The following is a 16,425-nucleotide window of genomic DNA, read 5'->3' as shown; positions in this document are numbered from 1 at the left end:
TGAAAAAAACAAGCTTAAAACAGCAAATTTGACAAAGTCCTCTTTTACCCTGTTACCTGGGCCAATTTTACCACCATTATGTCACCTCGATTTGCTGGTTCAATTTGGTTTAAAATGAAAGACCAATATTTTTACCAAGTGATATGACAAAGGCTAATAATATCAGGATTCAGAATTTATATCAAATTTGTAGAAGACAGAGGCATTTTCTTTCTGTTTCTGTTTCCTGAAATTTAACTTCCAAGTTTGAAAATGAAGATAACTCAGCAAACTTAGAAACAAATAGTTTCTGGTGCAAATACTCATCTGTGTCCTTCTGCATCTTCTGGCAGTCTCTGAAGATGTGTACAAGAATTTCCTGACCTTGGAGCATCTCATCTGTTACAGCTTCCAAGTGGCTAAGGGCATGGAGTTTTTGGCATCACGGAAGGTAAGACAGCTCAAGGGGAAACAAAGTCCCTCTTCAGATCACAGATTTGGAAATAAGATGCCCACTGCCAGCAACAGGCTGTTTGTTTGGGACTGTAATTCATTCACCACACCTGGGACTATTAAAAAAGCTCTACTCAGGGGGACCCATTTCTGCCAATTAAGGGAGTACAAGGGCTCCATGAAGTTAATTTGAGTGATAAATACTGAGGATCTGCTAAGCACAGGCAGTCTTGTAAGCGTAAAGATACGGTGTGAACAAACAGGTGCAAATTTCCATCTTCATGGGATGTACATTCTAGTGGGTGGAGCAAACAGTAAACAATATAAACAAGTAAAATACATAATAGGTTAGATTGGAGTAAGTGCTGTGAGGAAAAACAAGCAGGAGAGAGTTATAGAGTGTCTAGGAGTGGTACACCTGTGTGTGCATATGCTTCTGTGATTGCATACGTCCATTTTAAACAAAGTGGACAAGAAAGGCTTTATAAGAAGGTGACATTTGAGCAATGACCTGGAAGAGGTGAGGGACAGCCTTTCAGATATCTTGGCCTAAGAGGTCTATTTTTAATTTATTTTACATTCATCACCATCCATCAAAAAGGTATTTGTTAGTAGTATAATTAGAAACCAGGAAGGCCAGGCTTCAGATGAGAGTGATTAAAAGGGCCAAAATTAGAAAAGTAGGTCAACCAAGGGCTAAGGTGGGGACGTGACAAGTCACAAATATTCCGAAGGTTGTAAACACCGTGGAGGGAGTGAGGCTGGTGAAGTCACCTCTCTGGAAAGGGTAAGACAGATGCTCTTACATTAAACAAGAAAAAGTCAAATTAAGTTTCAGGAAAAGTGGTTGGTTGATAAAACACATTTGCCTCAGCGCTGGGGGTCTAATCTTTTGTATTTTTTGCTTTGTTTTTCTAAAGTAGAGGGAAATCCCTAACTCCTTGCTTTTTCTGATGTTTAAAGCTTGTCACCACTTTCAGAGCCTCAGGGGCTCTGAGGCTTCTGTCAAGGAACTTGTCTTCTGTCTCCCAGAGGGAGGGAAAGAAGTGGGGGCCTTAGGAGATTTGCCCAAAGAGAAAGGCCTTTTGTCTTTCTTGGAGATTCTGATTTTATTTTATTGTTATTTTTTTTAAAAGCCAGAGCCTGCCATTCAGTCAGGGTTCCTTTTGACCGGGAAGGGAATGGGGTGGGGACCTTTGGGTTCCCCTCTGCATCAGCCAGCTGATTCCTTGAATACCACCTGGTCATTCGGCTAAAAAAGAAAACTTTTTGGTTGAGGGGAATGTAGGGAGGACTGTCTGATTTTTTGAATCTCTTGTCTTGCACAATCATGCTGGACAATATGTTTTTGAACATGCCTCATTCAGAGAAAGTTGCTATCCAGATGCAAGGTACAGGGTGGTCTGTAAATGCCTGGCTGTCATGGTCACGCCTACACTGATGTAAGAATTCTCATCTAAGACTTTCATTCATTTCTAAATGTTCCTGGGACTCTTATTCTCTTACAAGTCTAACAGATGGAGTGAAAGCTGCTTTATAATAGGAAGTTAGATAAAGTTAGGGGATGCGAAGAAGGGAGAAATGGAGAAGTGGGAAAGAACAGAAGGGAAGCAAGGAGAATTCAGTTTTCCTTTTTAGTGCACCAGAGAATCAACTTGACTAGTGAGATGCTTAAATTGTTTAATAGACCTTTATGGTAACCCAATACTTTGAAAACAGGATGAGCTCCACTGGGAACTGTTTATTAGAGCTGGGCCAGCTTCAGTTACATATGGAATGGGGAAACCCACAAACCATTGAGAGCCTTGTTTCTGATTTCCTTGCATTCATTCAAAATAAATCCCATTCTGGGGCCTCCCTAGAATAACATGTTTTAACCATATTTGGTACCAGACAAAAGGAATATATTGATGTGACCAGAAGCACATTCTTAATTGGGTCCAAGAGAAGTCTATTTATGACTCCATCATTATAGTGTAACTTAATTTTTTAACTCCAAAGTCTGGGGCTGTTTATGGCATAAACAGATGTGTTTCTCAGTGAAACTCACAGACTTTTTTTTCCTGAAATGTTGATGAAAGATATTAACTTAGTTCTTGTTAATCAGTTGATTTTCTGATGTGGGTTTTTTTTAAAGCATGAGGTCACAACAGATGTAGAAGAGATCAGCTGTGCTGAGACCTAATGCACACACGATTCTTTTTGCAGTGTATCCACAGGGACCTGGCGGCACGAAATATCCTGTTGTCGGAGAAGAACGTGGTTAAAATCTGTGACTTCGGCTTGGCTCGGGATATTTATAAAGACCCAGATTATGTCAGAAAGGGAGATGTAAGTTTCAAAGATGAACTCAGTGATCTTTAAGTTGCAGAATTCAACTTTCCACCTGTGTTCAGAAACAGAGGAAGTTTTTTCTGCAGATATTTGCTAAGTTGGGGTCTGATTCCTTGTAATCTACCCTCCCAGGCTCGCCTCCCTTTGAAATGGATGGCCCCAGAAACAATTTTTGACAGAGTGTACACAATTCAGAGTGACGTATGGTCTTTTGGCGTCTTGCTCTGGGAAATATTTTCCTTAGGTAAGTCACTTCTCTTTGTGCTTCCATCCTTATCCTTCAAGTAGAATGCTAAAAGTTAGTGGCCCCAGGATGCCTTTCCCTCTCCTGTGTTCCACCTCTATTGGGTAAAACTTACTTGGAAGCTTTGAGGTGTGAAATCTAAAAAAAAAGTTAAAAAAAGAAAGAAAATAAAAAATATAGAGGTGATGAAGGATGTTCAAGAATCAGGCACCGGGCTTTCTATAAGAGGAAATCACATCAAATAATGTCCCATTCCTATTTTATTTTAGGTGCTTCTCCATATCCTGGAGTAAAGATTGATGAGGAATTTTGTAGGCGATTGAAAGAAGGAACTAGAATGAGGGCCCCTGATTATACTACTCCAGAAATGTAAGACTTTAAAAGTATATTTCTATTCCTTTCTTTGCTGACAAAAATTCTCCCTGCCTAGAAGACTTTCCATTGTATATTCCTCCTTTGGGGCCCAACTGTGTCCTGCTCTTCTCTTGAGGTCTGTCTTGATAATCTCAAGAATAGTCATCTTTCATTGAAATGACTACACTTTACCTCTACCAATCAGTTAGTGTTTATTAGGTTTGATTTATAACGTTTTCTACACACACTTGATGCTTCCAGTGTAGGGCTATGTGTCTTGAGCAGTTTTGTGTTCCTCTATAGCAAGTTGGTGTGTGGTAGACTCTTTATAATTGTTTACTCATTCAAGGGCTTATTTTCAGTATCAGATCAGCAGGAAAGTGGCAGTTAATGACATCACTGTTTTACCCCTTAGGTATCAGACAATGCTCGACTGCTGGCATGGGGAGCCCAATCAGAGACCCACGTTTTCCGAGTTGGTGGAACATTTGGGAAATCTGTTACAAGCTAATGCTCAGCAGGTTTGTGACCCCCTTCCAAGAGTTTCCACTTCTACTCCAAGAGTACTTAGATGCCATGTGCTCCTCTGCTGCCTCGACCTTTCCATGCTATCCTGTGAGCCACTGAATAAGGAGCCATATTCTTCTAGGTCTGAGCAGGAATGCTTTTTTAAAAGGTCGAATTACCCTCTTAGACAGATGAGGTCCTGCTTCATAACCTGGGAGCAGACCACTGTCTTCAGATAAAGACAACAAAAGTGGAATCAAATAAACATGCAAACAGATGATCTGATCCACAGAAGATCAGTAAAGGACAGAGTTTCAAGGAATTTTTAATACATTCTGCAGGCAAAAACACATCTGAACCTTGCAAAATACATGACTTTTTCCTCTGTGAAGTCCCAGACCCCCATAACTTCCACTGGAGGATTTTAGAGTTGCAGCCTTTACCCCTGGAAAGTTATTTCATCTCCACCCTGCACCTCTTACTACCATGAGTGGAAGCCAATTTCCTCCTGCTGTTCTCTGAATAACTGGGGACAGTGGATCAAATCAGTTTTTATTAATAAACCTTCCCAACATTTAAAGGTACCAAATTGCTCTCTATTTCTTTCTTTTGATGAAATAATGTTAAAATGTGCACTCTCTTCTCAGAAGACCCATTTTCCTACACTTTCACTGTTTTCCTCCAAACTGTCATCAGGTTTTCCATTGCCTTGAAATGTAGAGGCTAAATTGGATGACATGCCCTTTAAAGGACCTGGCTGCTGTGGATAGGGCTTTGAGAGAGAGTGATTTCTTGGCCCTATGCGTCTGCTGCGCTGTCTGTGACCACAGCCTGCTTTGTCTTTACTGCAGCCACAGTCTCCTTGCCCATCTTGGTTTTTGTTCACTCCTTTAATGTACTTCCATATATCTGTCACTTTCAAGGACCTTTTGTTTTTGACAAACCATTTTTAATGTTGTCCTGAAGTTCTATATTCATAGAGGAAAGCAACGTGCCTCTCAAGTGTGGCCTCTGTTTTTCATGAAAAGGCTCATGGAGGACTGAAGTCATAACAATAGTGTTTGTTGTTTCAGGATGGCAAAGACTACATTGTTCTTCCGATATCAGAGACTCTGAGCATGGAAGAGGATTCTGGACTCTCTCTGCCTACCTCACCTGTTTCCTGTATGGAGGAAGAGGAAGTGTGCGACCCCAAATTCCATTATGACAACACAGCAGGAATCAGGTACTGTATATGGTCAACATCCCCTCGGGGGGCTTTAAGGTCATCTTGGGAGGAGGGTGGAAGGAAGACATTTTATAAAGCTGCTGCATCCCAATTGAACATTTAACCTTTGCCCTGAGACTAATATAAATGCAAGTGCTCCTTGGAGAGGGCTTGGGTAGGTGAGTTTCTTCCCATCTGTAGGCCACATTGCTGTCATAGCTCTTCCTTCTGAATTCTAAGCCCTGCAGCTGCAAATAGCTGGAATGCCACAGTTTGTTAATCTCCAGAAAGAGAGAGCAATTTTACAAAGACATCTGTATTTAAATAATCCCCATGTACTCTTTTATTAATGTGAATTAAATGGCTTAGAGAAGATTCAGGAAGGAAGAGTTCCATGCATATATGAAAACACACTTAACGCCTCTCTGGCTAGGACACTGTATGCTGTGGGGATGTGTCCTGAATTAGACTGGACAGCTCATCTTCAGACTCGCCTCCCAAGTCTGATTTCCAGCATTTTATTTGCATAATGGGACTTCTGGACTTATTTAAAACACATGCACTGCAGTTATTTCTGGATGTGTAAAGGCATCTGAAGGCTGCTTTCTCTTCTCTCTCTCCCAGCACCTGTGCATAAGGAAAGAGGTGGTATGGTCTTTACAATATGATATTAAAATCACCTTTTATGAAGCCCGGGACTGCTTCCCTTTGCTTTGTTTCTGTTCCCAACCCTTTGGGTGTTTTCCTCATGTGACTGGCCTCCCTGCAGCTGGGGAGAAGCCTGCTCTCCTGTGTGTGCTGTGGTGGCAGGAGGGGCACGCGGCCCCCTGGTATTTGGCTGGGTTGCTAGATGGCAAGTGACAAGGCGCCTGGGACAGTTCGCCCCGTGGAATCGCACAGGGCTGCCAAACATGGCAATGACAGGGAAGGAAGCTCAGAGTGGTGGAAGCCAGCAAGTGAGCTGCCCATTCCATTTGTGTCAAGAACTTTTGGCACTTTTCAAAGAACTTTCCCTATATTTTAAGATTTTCCCCACCTGACAATGCTCAGAGTTAGGCAAGGCAGAAACTATTAGCTCTTTTGATGTAGATGTTGAACATGAGGCTCAGAGCAATTACCTGGGGGAATACAATTTGTGGTTAAAGATCTAGATTTTTGAGTCAGATAGAACTGGGTTGGACTGCCAAGTATATCTCTTAGCAGCTATGTGACCTGGGGCAAATCTTCACTGTGACTCAGGCAAAGACATTGGTGGTGTTCAATAATGATTATTTTGCAAATTATATTGGTATAATGTATTTCTGAGTGTGTGGTCCTTAGAGACCACTCAATAAATTATAGCCATGAAGTGAGCTGCCTAAAATCGTATCCCTGGGATAAATTCAGTTCCTCTGATATCTAATTCAGTGCTATTTTCTCCCGCACCTCTTTCTAAAGAACTCTCAGAAAGAAAGTAATGAAATGAAAGTCTATATTTCCACTTCCATGTTAAAAACAGTCCTCGTTCAAGTTCAGCTGGCCTCCTGGTGTGGTAATTATTGCTGCAACACCATTGCCGCCTCCTTTATCCTAAAGCCATTTGATCATGAACTATGTGCCTGGGATTTTCTGTGACCGGGTGGAGGGAGGACCTAAGCCGGCAGCCGCCTGGCTTGCCTGGGCTCTTTGCACCTGGTGCTGAGCGTCAGTGAAGTCACATTTGTGTGATGCGAGTGCCAAATGTAATGCTGGATCTAAATCAGGGCTGCTGACATTTACCTCGAGCAGCGTGGACAACCGTGACACCACACTCTGAACACAGGCCTGGCTCCTATATTCTGTCTGTGCTTTTTGAATTGGTCTTTGCGGTCCAGTTTCTCTTTTATCCAGCCATAATTTTAACAATAAAATGGGAGTTGCTATCTTTTGTCTGCATCCCCTCTCAACCCCTCCCATCTTTTTTCCTCTTACAAAAATAAGACACCATGGTCACATTTTAATCATCTGGGTTGAAAGAAAGGCAGAATTGAGGCATCTGCACATGGCACACTTTATTTGGATGCTGTCTATTGCTTCTCCTTCCGTGGGGAGAAAGAGATGAGGTTGGGGCACCTCTCAGCACACTTACTCTCTCCTCTTTGACATTTCCAGTCAAGTAGAAAAGCTGAGTCTTTCTCACTTGCTTCCTGCTTATAATTTCCAATACATTGCATTATAACTAGAGCTGGACAGAGACATCACTGTGGGACCCAGCCTCATGGTCTGTTGCCCCTTTAAACTATTTTTAAAAATATTTGTCATTTATTTAGAAAGGAGGCTGAGAAGTCTGTGCGGGAAAGGTGTAGGGGAAGGACCACTAGTGTTGAGACTTAGCTTTGTCTCTAACTTCCCCTGTGGATCAGCTCTGGCTCCAAGTTTGCATGCTTCCTGCAAGAAAACACATATTAATTGGACCCATCTTTCTCTGAGGGCAGTTTGGGGACCATCTGTGGCTGCTCCATTAGTTCCCCTGGGAATTTCACCTCCTATTCCAAGCAGCTTATAAAAGATATCTTTTCACTTCTCTCCCAGAAAAAGGTTTTGGCACATGGCATTTTCTTCATTTCAGTTAATTCCTAGTGGTGATTAAATGCTCCTTGTAGATTGATATCTGGGACAGACTGCTGGCTAGGTATTCCTGGATTTGTCTCTGATTTAGACTGTTTGAAGTGAAGCTGTCCTTTCTCCACCTTTGTCTGTCTTCTCATGCCCCACATACCCCTCCCACTTCCCCCACTGCATAGAGAACAGTGTCATGCACACACTAGGTGCTTAATAAACCCTTGTGCAACCATATCTACTATTGTCTTCTTCCTTTTCCTTCCTGGTACTTTCTAAGGGAGTCACTGAGGAGTAGGGTTAAACAAACAGACAAACAAACAGCCCTGCATGGGCTTTAGAGTCTGAAGACCTTTGAGTCCCAGTTCTAAACATTTCCTCCCTAGGGCTTAGCTTCCTCATCCTAATGGGAAATAATAATAACAAAAACCTTATTTGGTAGTTTTGTGAGGAGCAGATGCAATAGTATCTGTGCAAATGCTTCGTCAACTGTGAAGGACCATGTAATTTTTGGAATTATTGGGCTCATAAGTCAAGGAGCTATCCTTTCCAAGGAAGCTGCATTATAGCCCAAGTTTACTAGCTCTAGTTGACTCTGCATCCCAAGTGTCTCTGGAATCTGTCCACTTCTCCAAACCCTGTGGGCATGATGTTTCTTTAGAAGAAAGAAAGGCTTCCCTTCTTTCTTCCAGAGAGGTGGAACAGCCCCAAATTGGTCTCAACATTACCCCTGGTATTACCCTCCTCAACCCAGAGTCATCTTTCTAAAGGGCGTATCTGACCTTGTTAATCTCATGCTTAAAATTCTTCAGTGGCTGCTCACTGTCTTCAAAGTAATAATCCAAATATTCCAATGATGTGATTTTTTTGACAAGTTCTTAACTTTTCTATGTCTCAGTTTCCCCATCTACACCTGGGAGGGCAATCCCCACCCCTAGAGAGGTGCCATTTGTGAAGAAGCTGGGCCGTGAGACAATGATCGAGGGGCATTTAGCACAGTACCTGACATGCGGTAGACTGTCTATAATGGAGTCCTGAATAGTGAATGAGTGAAGGATTGACAATGGTCCCAATAGTTCTTGGCAACTGCCACTTCTGGGGACTGGACTGAGGAGATATGGGCTGTTCTGTCTGCTTGTACATCATATCCTCTTTTTTTGTGGCGTTTCCACAGTGAGATGTCAGTGGGGAACCTCATTCTTTCCTCCCAGCTCCTGGCACAGAAGAGGGAGACTTGCTTTCCAGCCTTCTCTTTTGGCCCAAGTGGCTTTTCATTCTACTTGGTCACAGAAAACAAAAGGAATATGTAACACATCCAGAAGACTGCCACTGGTGGATGTGTGTTAGGATAGAAGTGAAGAGTGAATTTGCTGTCCCCTCCTGTGAAAGGACTTCCCTTCTCTCCACTTGGGCTGTCAGTGATTTTAACAGGATCACTGAGACTCACCCAAAGCCACATGGCAGGGAAGGTGCACCCCCAGGGAACGGGTGATGTGTGCTGACAACTCCTCTTCTCTATACTCCTGGAGGACATGGGTACCCTTTGGAATTCAATGCTTGAAAATAAGCTTTGGTTGATACAGTAGTATCATTGTTTCTAAGAGCACCGTTGATCACCTTGTTCATCCTCCAGATATCTTTGTGAGTGGAGGAGGGAAAGCTATTGCCCACACATCTTAAAGACGGAGCAACAGAAGCGCAGAAATATTCATGACTTCCCCAAGTTTGTATGGTCAATGATAGACTTTAAAATAGATGAAATATCTTGTGACTCTCAAACCACTGCCCTTTCCTAAAACCAGCAACTGTGTGGGCTGAAAATGGAGGATTAAGAGACTCCGCCCACTTCCCCCTTTGCTCACTCAGCCTCTATTACATGAAGAAGGAGGAGGCTGTCTTCAGATCCTGCTGGGTTCAGTGTCTTTTACTGAACCCAGGTCGGATTCAGTGAGATCTGCAGCTGTTTCCTCTGCCCATCTTTCATTGAATAGCTGTTCTCTGGGCATTATCTAGAAAACTTTCCTAGGAGATAGGCAGAAAGATGTGAAGCACTCAGTAATATGTTGAGAACTCAATGGAGGAATCTCATGCCATCAGGAAGCCAAGTGGAAGGCAGCCGATCACTCAGTTTTTGCTGCTGTTGTCTGTAGTCCAGCCCTGGACCTCAGAAATATGATTCAAAGGAACAGGGGCTCATCTGGGCCCCTCAGTTATATTATACTTTTAAATGGGCTTTCACAGGAAATTAAGCCTTCTTTGTGTGCTACCAGAGAAAGATTTTTGTTTTGTTTTGTTTTTCTTTTTCCAAAGGATGTTTTGAAGGTTGTTATTAAACTTGTGGTTGAAATAATGAACTTAGGTATCACTTGTGGTATCTGCAGCCAAATTTACCACCAGTAAAATATAAATATTTGTTCTTTTGCAGTCAGTATCTGCAGAACAGTAAGCGAAAGAGCCGGCCGGTGAGTGTAAAAACATTTGAAGATATCCCGTTGGAAGAACCAGAAGTAAAAGTAATCCCAGATGTAAGCACATCTTTTAAAAATAGTCTTAGAAATAATACAAAGGATGAAACATTAGCTGGACAAATATTAGCCTAAGCTTTAGAGTGTTGGAGCCTCATTATAAGGCTGTCCTTGAGGGTGGGTGTCGCAGGGGCATTGTGGAGAAGGAACTTACCAGCCCCCTTGGTTTCTTCCTAAGTAAAGCCAGTGATCCAAGGTTCAGTCAGGATAGGCTAGCTTCATGCCCAGTTCCCCTCAAGTGTAAATAGTATCATTGTGAAAGGAGGGATGGAAAAAGGTCTCCCAGCTTCTTCCTTAATTCCTTTGTACTTCCAGAAAGCAGTTGCTTCCTTTTGTAACTTGCACCATTTCTGGTTCTGATACCTTTACCTCCTTCTGCAAATCATTGGAACAAGTTGTCTGATAGATGGGTTAAGAAATCAATTTAAGTAAGTTGGTCAGTGTACACAATCAACTGTGCCATCTCATTGTCTCTTCAAAAGGACAACCAGACTGACAGTGGTATGGTTCTTGCATCAGAAGAGCTGAAAACCTTGGAAGACAGAACCAAATTAGCTCCGTCTTTTAGGTAAGGCTCAACCAAATAGAAAAGACAAATTTTTTTTTTTTACTTTACCAATGTATTTTTAAAATTAAGGTACCACTGATATACACTCTTATGAAGGTTTCACATGAAAAACAATATGGTTACCACATTCACCCTTATTATCGAGTCCCCCCCATACCCCATTGCAGTCACTGTCCATCAGTGTAGTAAGATGCCACAGGGTCATTATTTGTCTTCTCTGTGCTACACTGTCTTCTCCATGGTCCCCCAACACCATGTGTACTAAACATAATGCCCCTCAATCCCCTTCTCCCTCCCTCCCCACCTACCCTCCCCCACCCCTCCCCTTTGGTAACCGCTAGTCCCTTCTTGGAGTCTGTAAGTCTGCTGTTTTGTTCCTTCAGTTTTGCTTCATTCTTATACTCCACAAATGAGGGAAATCATTTGGTACTTGTCTTTCTCCACCTTGCTTATTTCACTGAGCATAATATCCTTCAGCTCCATCCATGTTGTTGCAAATGGTAGGATTTACTTTCTTCTTATGACTGAATAATATTCCACTGTGTATATGTACCACCTCTTCTTTATCCATTCATCTACTGATGGACACTTAGGTTGCTTCCATATCTTGGCTATTGTAAATAATGCTGCAATAAACATAGGGGTGCAGATATCTTAGAGAATACAAATTTTTTAAAGGAACTGAGGACTTTCAGTATAGGTGCAGAGTTTTCTTGTTTTGCATCTTTGTTGGTTGAGGAAGATTGCATCAACCAAACTCATAAAGAACTGAAACAAATCAATCAATTAAATTATGTGGCAAGTCTAAAAAGGAATCCAAAATAAATTAGGGAATTTGGTCAGTTTTTAATGAGAATTTATGACTACTAGGGGATTTGGCAGCATATTTGCTAAGGGCAGTGGTTGGTATGGTACTGGCCAAATAACAAAGGCCACTGGATGTGATCTCTAAAACTACTCAGATGATCAGAACCTTTGTGGACTCTGAAGGACTTTCAAGCCTATACATAAATGGGTGCATCTGTCCTTAGGAAGAGTCATATAGAAATAAGCCAATATCTATTTGTTGAAGATATTTAAATATTGGCTGAATTATTTAGTAGTTAATTGTTGGAAATGAAATAAATTTGCTTTTGAGTACAGTTTGCCCCATGTGGTTCTTTGGGAATTTGTAGTTGTTTTAAACAGATGCTTTGAACCTAACAAATAAATGAAAATCTGTATTTATAAAAATAATAAGATACAGGAGCTCTCTTGTCCCCTCCTGGCCTGAGCCAGGAACTCTGTCCTCTCACTTTCTCTCTAAATAAAAGCCTCTGCCTTGCTCTCCTAAAAATAAGATACAGAGTAGTTATTTATTTGCTAGCAGGTTCACTCGAGTAACGAATAGAGAAGATTTTGATCTACTCATAATCTAATTGTTGTATAAAAAGGAAACACCCATGGGTTACTGAGTGGTGCTCATTAAAAAAACATTAAAATGTGCCATTGTGCAATTTTATTTTTTGCCTTAGGCCCAAGGTAAGAAATTGTGAGAGCCTATCATATGTTTCATTGATTGGTTCAAAATATATTTATTCAGCAATGACTATGCCAGTTACTATGCCACTATTGGAGACACTAAACTCATTTTATTGAGGTTGGATTGAAAGAAAAAATGTACTGCTAGTTATTCAAGTCACTTTTAAACCATATACAAGCACATAGTTAATAAAATCCCTTTTGCAGTTTTTAACATGAACAATTTGTTAAAACACTTGTATGAAGGAGGAAAATCCCCACACCTCAGAATGGCTTGAGAAAATGTAAAGCCTGACGCTTTAGATCAACACAGTCTCCCCTTCTAGGCTTTGACATGATTACCACCTGTCATGATTCGATGCCACTGGAAACATTCTGCAGTTGCTGCTGAGTGATCCAGGTCCTAGTCCTTCCAAAGAATGTGGTTTTGAAGAGTAAAAAGCTGTGTTTGACATGTCTGGCTTAATTGCACGCACACGCTTCAATTTACCAAAGTTTAAAGTTGCTCAAGAACTTTATTAACACCATCTGCACGCCTTGTAAGACCCTAATTGACAGTGTGAGGAAAGCACAAGTGAACTTTCAGAACATCCCAATTTTCTTTCCGATCATGAAAGAGTCCCTTTGGTTCTTATCATTGTATACAAACTCGTCAATCTGCAAGGCCATAAAAATGTTCCAGTGGTTGGAGCCTTTGCATAACTCAGGACAACTGCCTTTCATCTCATCTCAGGCTGGAAAGACTTGGACCTGAATAAGAGGACTTATCTGAAACTACTAATTCGTGCTAGTACCTGAAAATAGACATTGTCTGATTAAGCTTGATATGTTGATTAACAAGTCAGGGAGATAGGGGTTGGTGTCTCCAGGGGGATCGTGGCCCACGCTGGGTAGGGCGTGGGTCAGGGTGAGAAGCGAGAGAGCTGCCTTCTCATGGCCACCTCATTTGGTTGCCATTTCTTCCACAGCGGACTGGTGCCCAGCAAAAGCAAGGAGTCTGTGGCATCTGAAGGCTCCAACCAGACGAGTGGCTACCAGTCTGGGTATCACTCTGACGACATGGACACCACTGTGTACTCCAGCGAGGAGGCAGAACTTTTAAAGCTGATGGAGATTGGACCGCAAGCTGGCAGTGCAGCCCAGATTCTCCAGCCTCACTCTGGGACCACAATGAGCACTCCTCCTATTTAAAAGGAGGCACCCACATCCCCCACTCCTGGAAATCACATGAGAGGTGCTGCTCAGATTTTCAAGTGTTGTTCTTTCCGCCACCAGAAAGTAGCCACATTTGATTTTCATTTCAAAAAAGACCTCAGACTGCAGGGAGCCAGTCCCCTAGGCATTTCTGAGAAGATGCTTGTGACCTGAGAATGTGTTTGTGTCTTCTCCCAGTGTTGACCTTATTCTCTTTCTCACTCATTTAAAAAGCATGTCTGATGCCCCCTACAGTGCATCTCCCCATGGGTTATAACAAAAGAAGTTCAAAAATTGCCTTCATCCTCCAAGAAGTAGCAGTATTTGGGGAGCTGACACCTGTAAAGCTAGAAGGTGAACTAGGTAATGGAAGTGCTTTGGGTGTTGAAGATGAGAAAGACTTCTAGGGCTGAGTCCATCTAAGAAGCTTCATGTGAGATACATGTCCTGAGCCAAGTCTTAGGTGCGGGGTTTGGTTTGCTAGAAAGGAAGATGTTGGCATGCCTCGAGTGCATGCTGGAGCCTGCAGACGCTTTGTGTTGGCACTGTGGAGGTGGACATGGGGTCCGTTAGGGAATGTAAAGGCTTCAGAGGAGGTTACTGGTTTTAGAAGTTGCGTGCTCTTCCCAGTTGGGCTAAACGAGAGTTCCTTGTGCTGTTTCCGACTCCTAATGAGAGTTCCTTCCGGACTCGTAGTACATGTCTCCTGGCCTAGCCCCAGGAAGGAAATGATGCAGCTCTGGCTCCTTGTCTCCCAGGCTGATCCTTTCCTCAGAACACCACAAAGAAAGGACATTCAGATGGAGGCTCCCTGCCGAGTTGAAGGGTTCTGACTGTATAAACCAGCTTTTGGTTTCTTCTGGATGAATACTCACACTCTGTCCTGCTGTGATGTGTCTGTGCCCGAAGGCAGCAGATTCAGTGTCAAGCTGTGGTGTCAAAGCTTCAGGAGAGATCTTACTCCTCTGTTCCTTCTCCGTCTATACCCCACCCCCATATTTTCTCTCCTCATTACTCAGTATTTTAGTAATTTGGCCTCTACACTTGAGTCAAAGCTGATTTGGTTTGTTTAGTCTCTGAATGATTATTAGCCAGATTTCAAAATTATTTTATAGCCCAAGTTTTAGCAATGTCTATTGTATTATTTAGACTTTTAACATGTAAAGCTATTTCTACTGGTTTCTGCCCTTGTTCTTTCCTTTTTAAAAAAGAAAATGTATTTTTCATTTGGTACCATAGTGTGAGATGCTGGGAACCATGACTATAAAATCTGCTATGGCACATATATTTATAGTCTGTTTATGTAGAAACAAATGTAATATATTAAAACCTTATATTATATATAATGAACTTTGTACTATTCACATTTTGTATCAGTATTATGTAGCATAACAAAGGTCATAATGCTTTCAGCAATTGATGCCATTTTATTAAAAGAAATTAGAATTTGAAGGAATGAATCCCTCTGTAAGGTTGCATTACTCTTCCTACCACTTCTCTCACTTCTAAAATCGAGGAGAGGGTATCAGATGTGATTTCCATATGGTTGTTTCTCCTTTTCACTTGTTCCTTTATTTGTCTTACTAAGGATATTTTCATAAAATGTTTATATATTTTATGAACCAATAAATGTATTCTTAGTAGAAAAATACAGTGGTATAATATTATCACAACTACTTTGAGGGAAAGTCTTTCCGGCTTGAGGTCTAATTGCTTCTCCCCCTCTTCTTCATTACACAAATGATTTACACACATGTGGGACTCTCATATTCTGAGCACTTTTGAGATTCTTAAAACATGGCTTGAGAGATACATGGTAAGTACTCTAATAGCATTTGTGGCCCTCTAGTAAATGCCATGCCTGTTCGAATGGCCAACTGTGAAAATCAGAAGGTGAGAGATCCAGTGTTGCCAGCGTGACTGATTACTTTTGCCTGAATTCAGGGAGTGTGATAATCTAAAAATCATTGGCACCAATGAGCGGCTCTACTTTTTGTGTTTTTTTAATACAAGAGGTGGAAATGTTTATATAGTTAAATATGTTTAGTTAATTAAATATGACTATCATTCTTTTTTATGGCTTCTAGGCTTTTAAATCTTCTTGAGGAAGGTTTTCCCCACCCTAAAGTAATCCAGAATGCTGAATTTTCTTTTTTCTTCTTTTATTACGTTAAAATCCATTTGCGACTTATTTTTGTATAGGGTGTAAGGTAAGAATCTAGATTGTTTTCTTCAAGCAGTTGCCAATTATGGCCTCACCATTTATTAAATACACATCTTTTTCCCCATGGTTGAGGAAATGTACACTGTACCATTTTTCAACTCCCGTCATCTCACTGAGACATTCTGCACAGCTTTAGGGTGAAGAAGGTGGTCATGGGTGTGTGGTTCCTGGGGATAACCCTTACAGCTTTGGGCCACTGTCTGGGACTGGTGGATTAGGGTCTCCTCACAGATGTTGTTGAAGTATAGGTCAGGCCTAACCTCACTTTCCTGTTATTACAGTGTTGTTTAGTAAATGAATGGAAGAAGAGTCGAGGTTATTCAAGATGGAGAGGACCTCACAGAAAAACAGATTTTTCTCCATTAGAAGAAAAAGATTTTGTTTCTCATTAGCATCCCCTGGTACTGTTTCCAACACTGGGAATTTGGATTCAGCTGAAACTTCACACTTTGTAAAGAAAAGTTTTCAGCACCTCAGGCAGAAGGATTAGGAAGTGAGGTTTGGCCCTTTCCTTTCTGTCTTCTATCTTCCACATCCCTTGTTCTGAGCTCCCTTTCTCTCTTCATTTATCTCTGTATCCAAGAGAATTTTGTGGCTTTTTCAAGTCCTTCCTGCTCTGTCTTATTTTCAAAGCTTGAATTGGAGGCTTTTGGTGTCCCCCCAACTGGCTCCCCACCTCTCTCCTTCTTTCCCTTTACTTGCGCTGCTCTTCTTCCTCTTCCCCAGCTCCTTTGTCCC

At 41.7% G+C, this 16,425-nt stretch overlaps 1 protein-coding gene across 2 annotated transcripts in view; it reads left to right on the top strand.

The window, feature by feature from the left end:
• The window catches only part of KDR (kinase insert domain receptor), a 44,243-nt gene extending 29,131 nt beyond the window's left edge, over nt 1–15,112 (top strand). The window contains exons 22-30 of one of the 2 annotated variants that reach the window (XM_036895169.2): nt 333–430; nt 2,641–2,763; nt 2,899–3,010; nt 3,280–3,379; nt 3,780–3,885; nt 4,945–5,096; nt 10,081–10,180; nt 10,663–10,748; nt 13,238–15,112. In XM_036895169.2, the coding sequence (XP_036751064.2) occupies nt 333–430; nt 2,641–2,763; nt 2,899–3,010; nt 3,280–3,379; nt 3,780–3,885; nt 4,945–5,096; nt 10,081–10,180; nt 10,663–10,748; nt 13,238–13,460 (1,100 nt within the window). In that variant the 3' untranslated portion in view covers nt 13,461–15,112. Of the gene's footprint in view, nt 1–332; nt 431–2,640; nt 2,764–2,898; nt 3,011–3,279; nt 3,380–3,779; nt 3,886–4,944; nt 5,097–10,080; nt 10,181–10,662; nt 10,749–12,595; nt 13,106–13,237 lie in introns of those variants that run through there. The other variant, XM_036895168.2, reaches the window with a different exon arrangement.
• Nucleotides 15,113–16,425: the final 1,313 nt, after the last annotated feature.

This window comes from Manis pentadactyla, chromosome 5 (assembly GCF_030020395.1).
Source record: "Manis pentadactyla isolate mManPen7 chromosome 5, mManPen7.hap1, whole genome shotgun sequence".
In the NCBI taxonomy this organism is placed as follows: domain Eukaryota; kingdom Metazoa; phylum Chordata; class Mammalia; order Pholidota; family Manidae; genus Manis; species Manis pentadactyla.
Note: the sequence above shows the minus strand (reverse complement) of the source record. Positions and strands in the feature narration are given on the sequence as shown.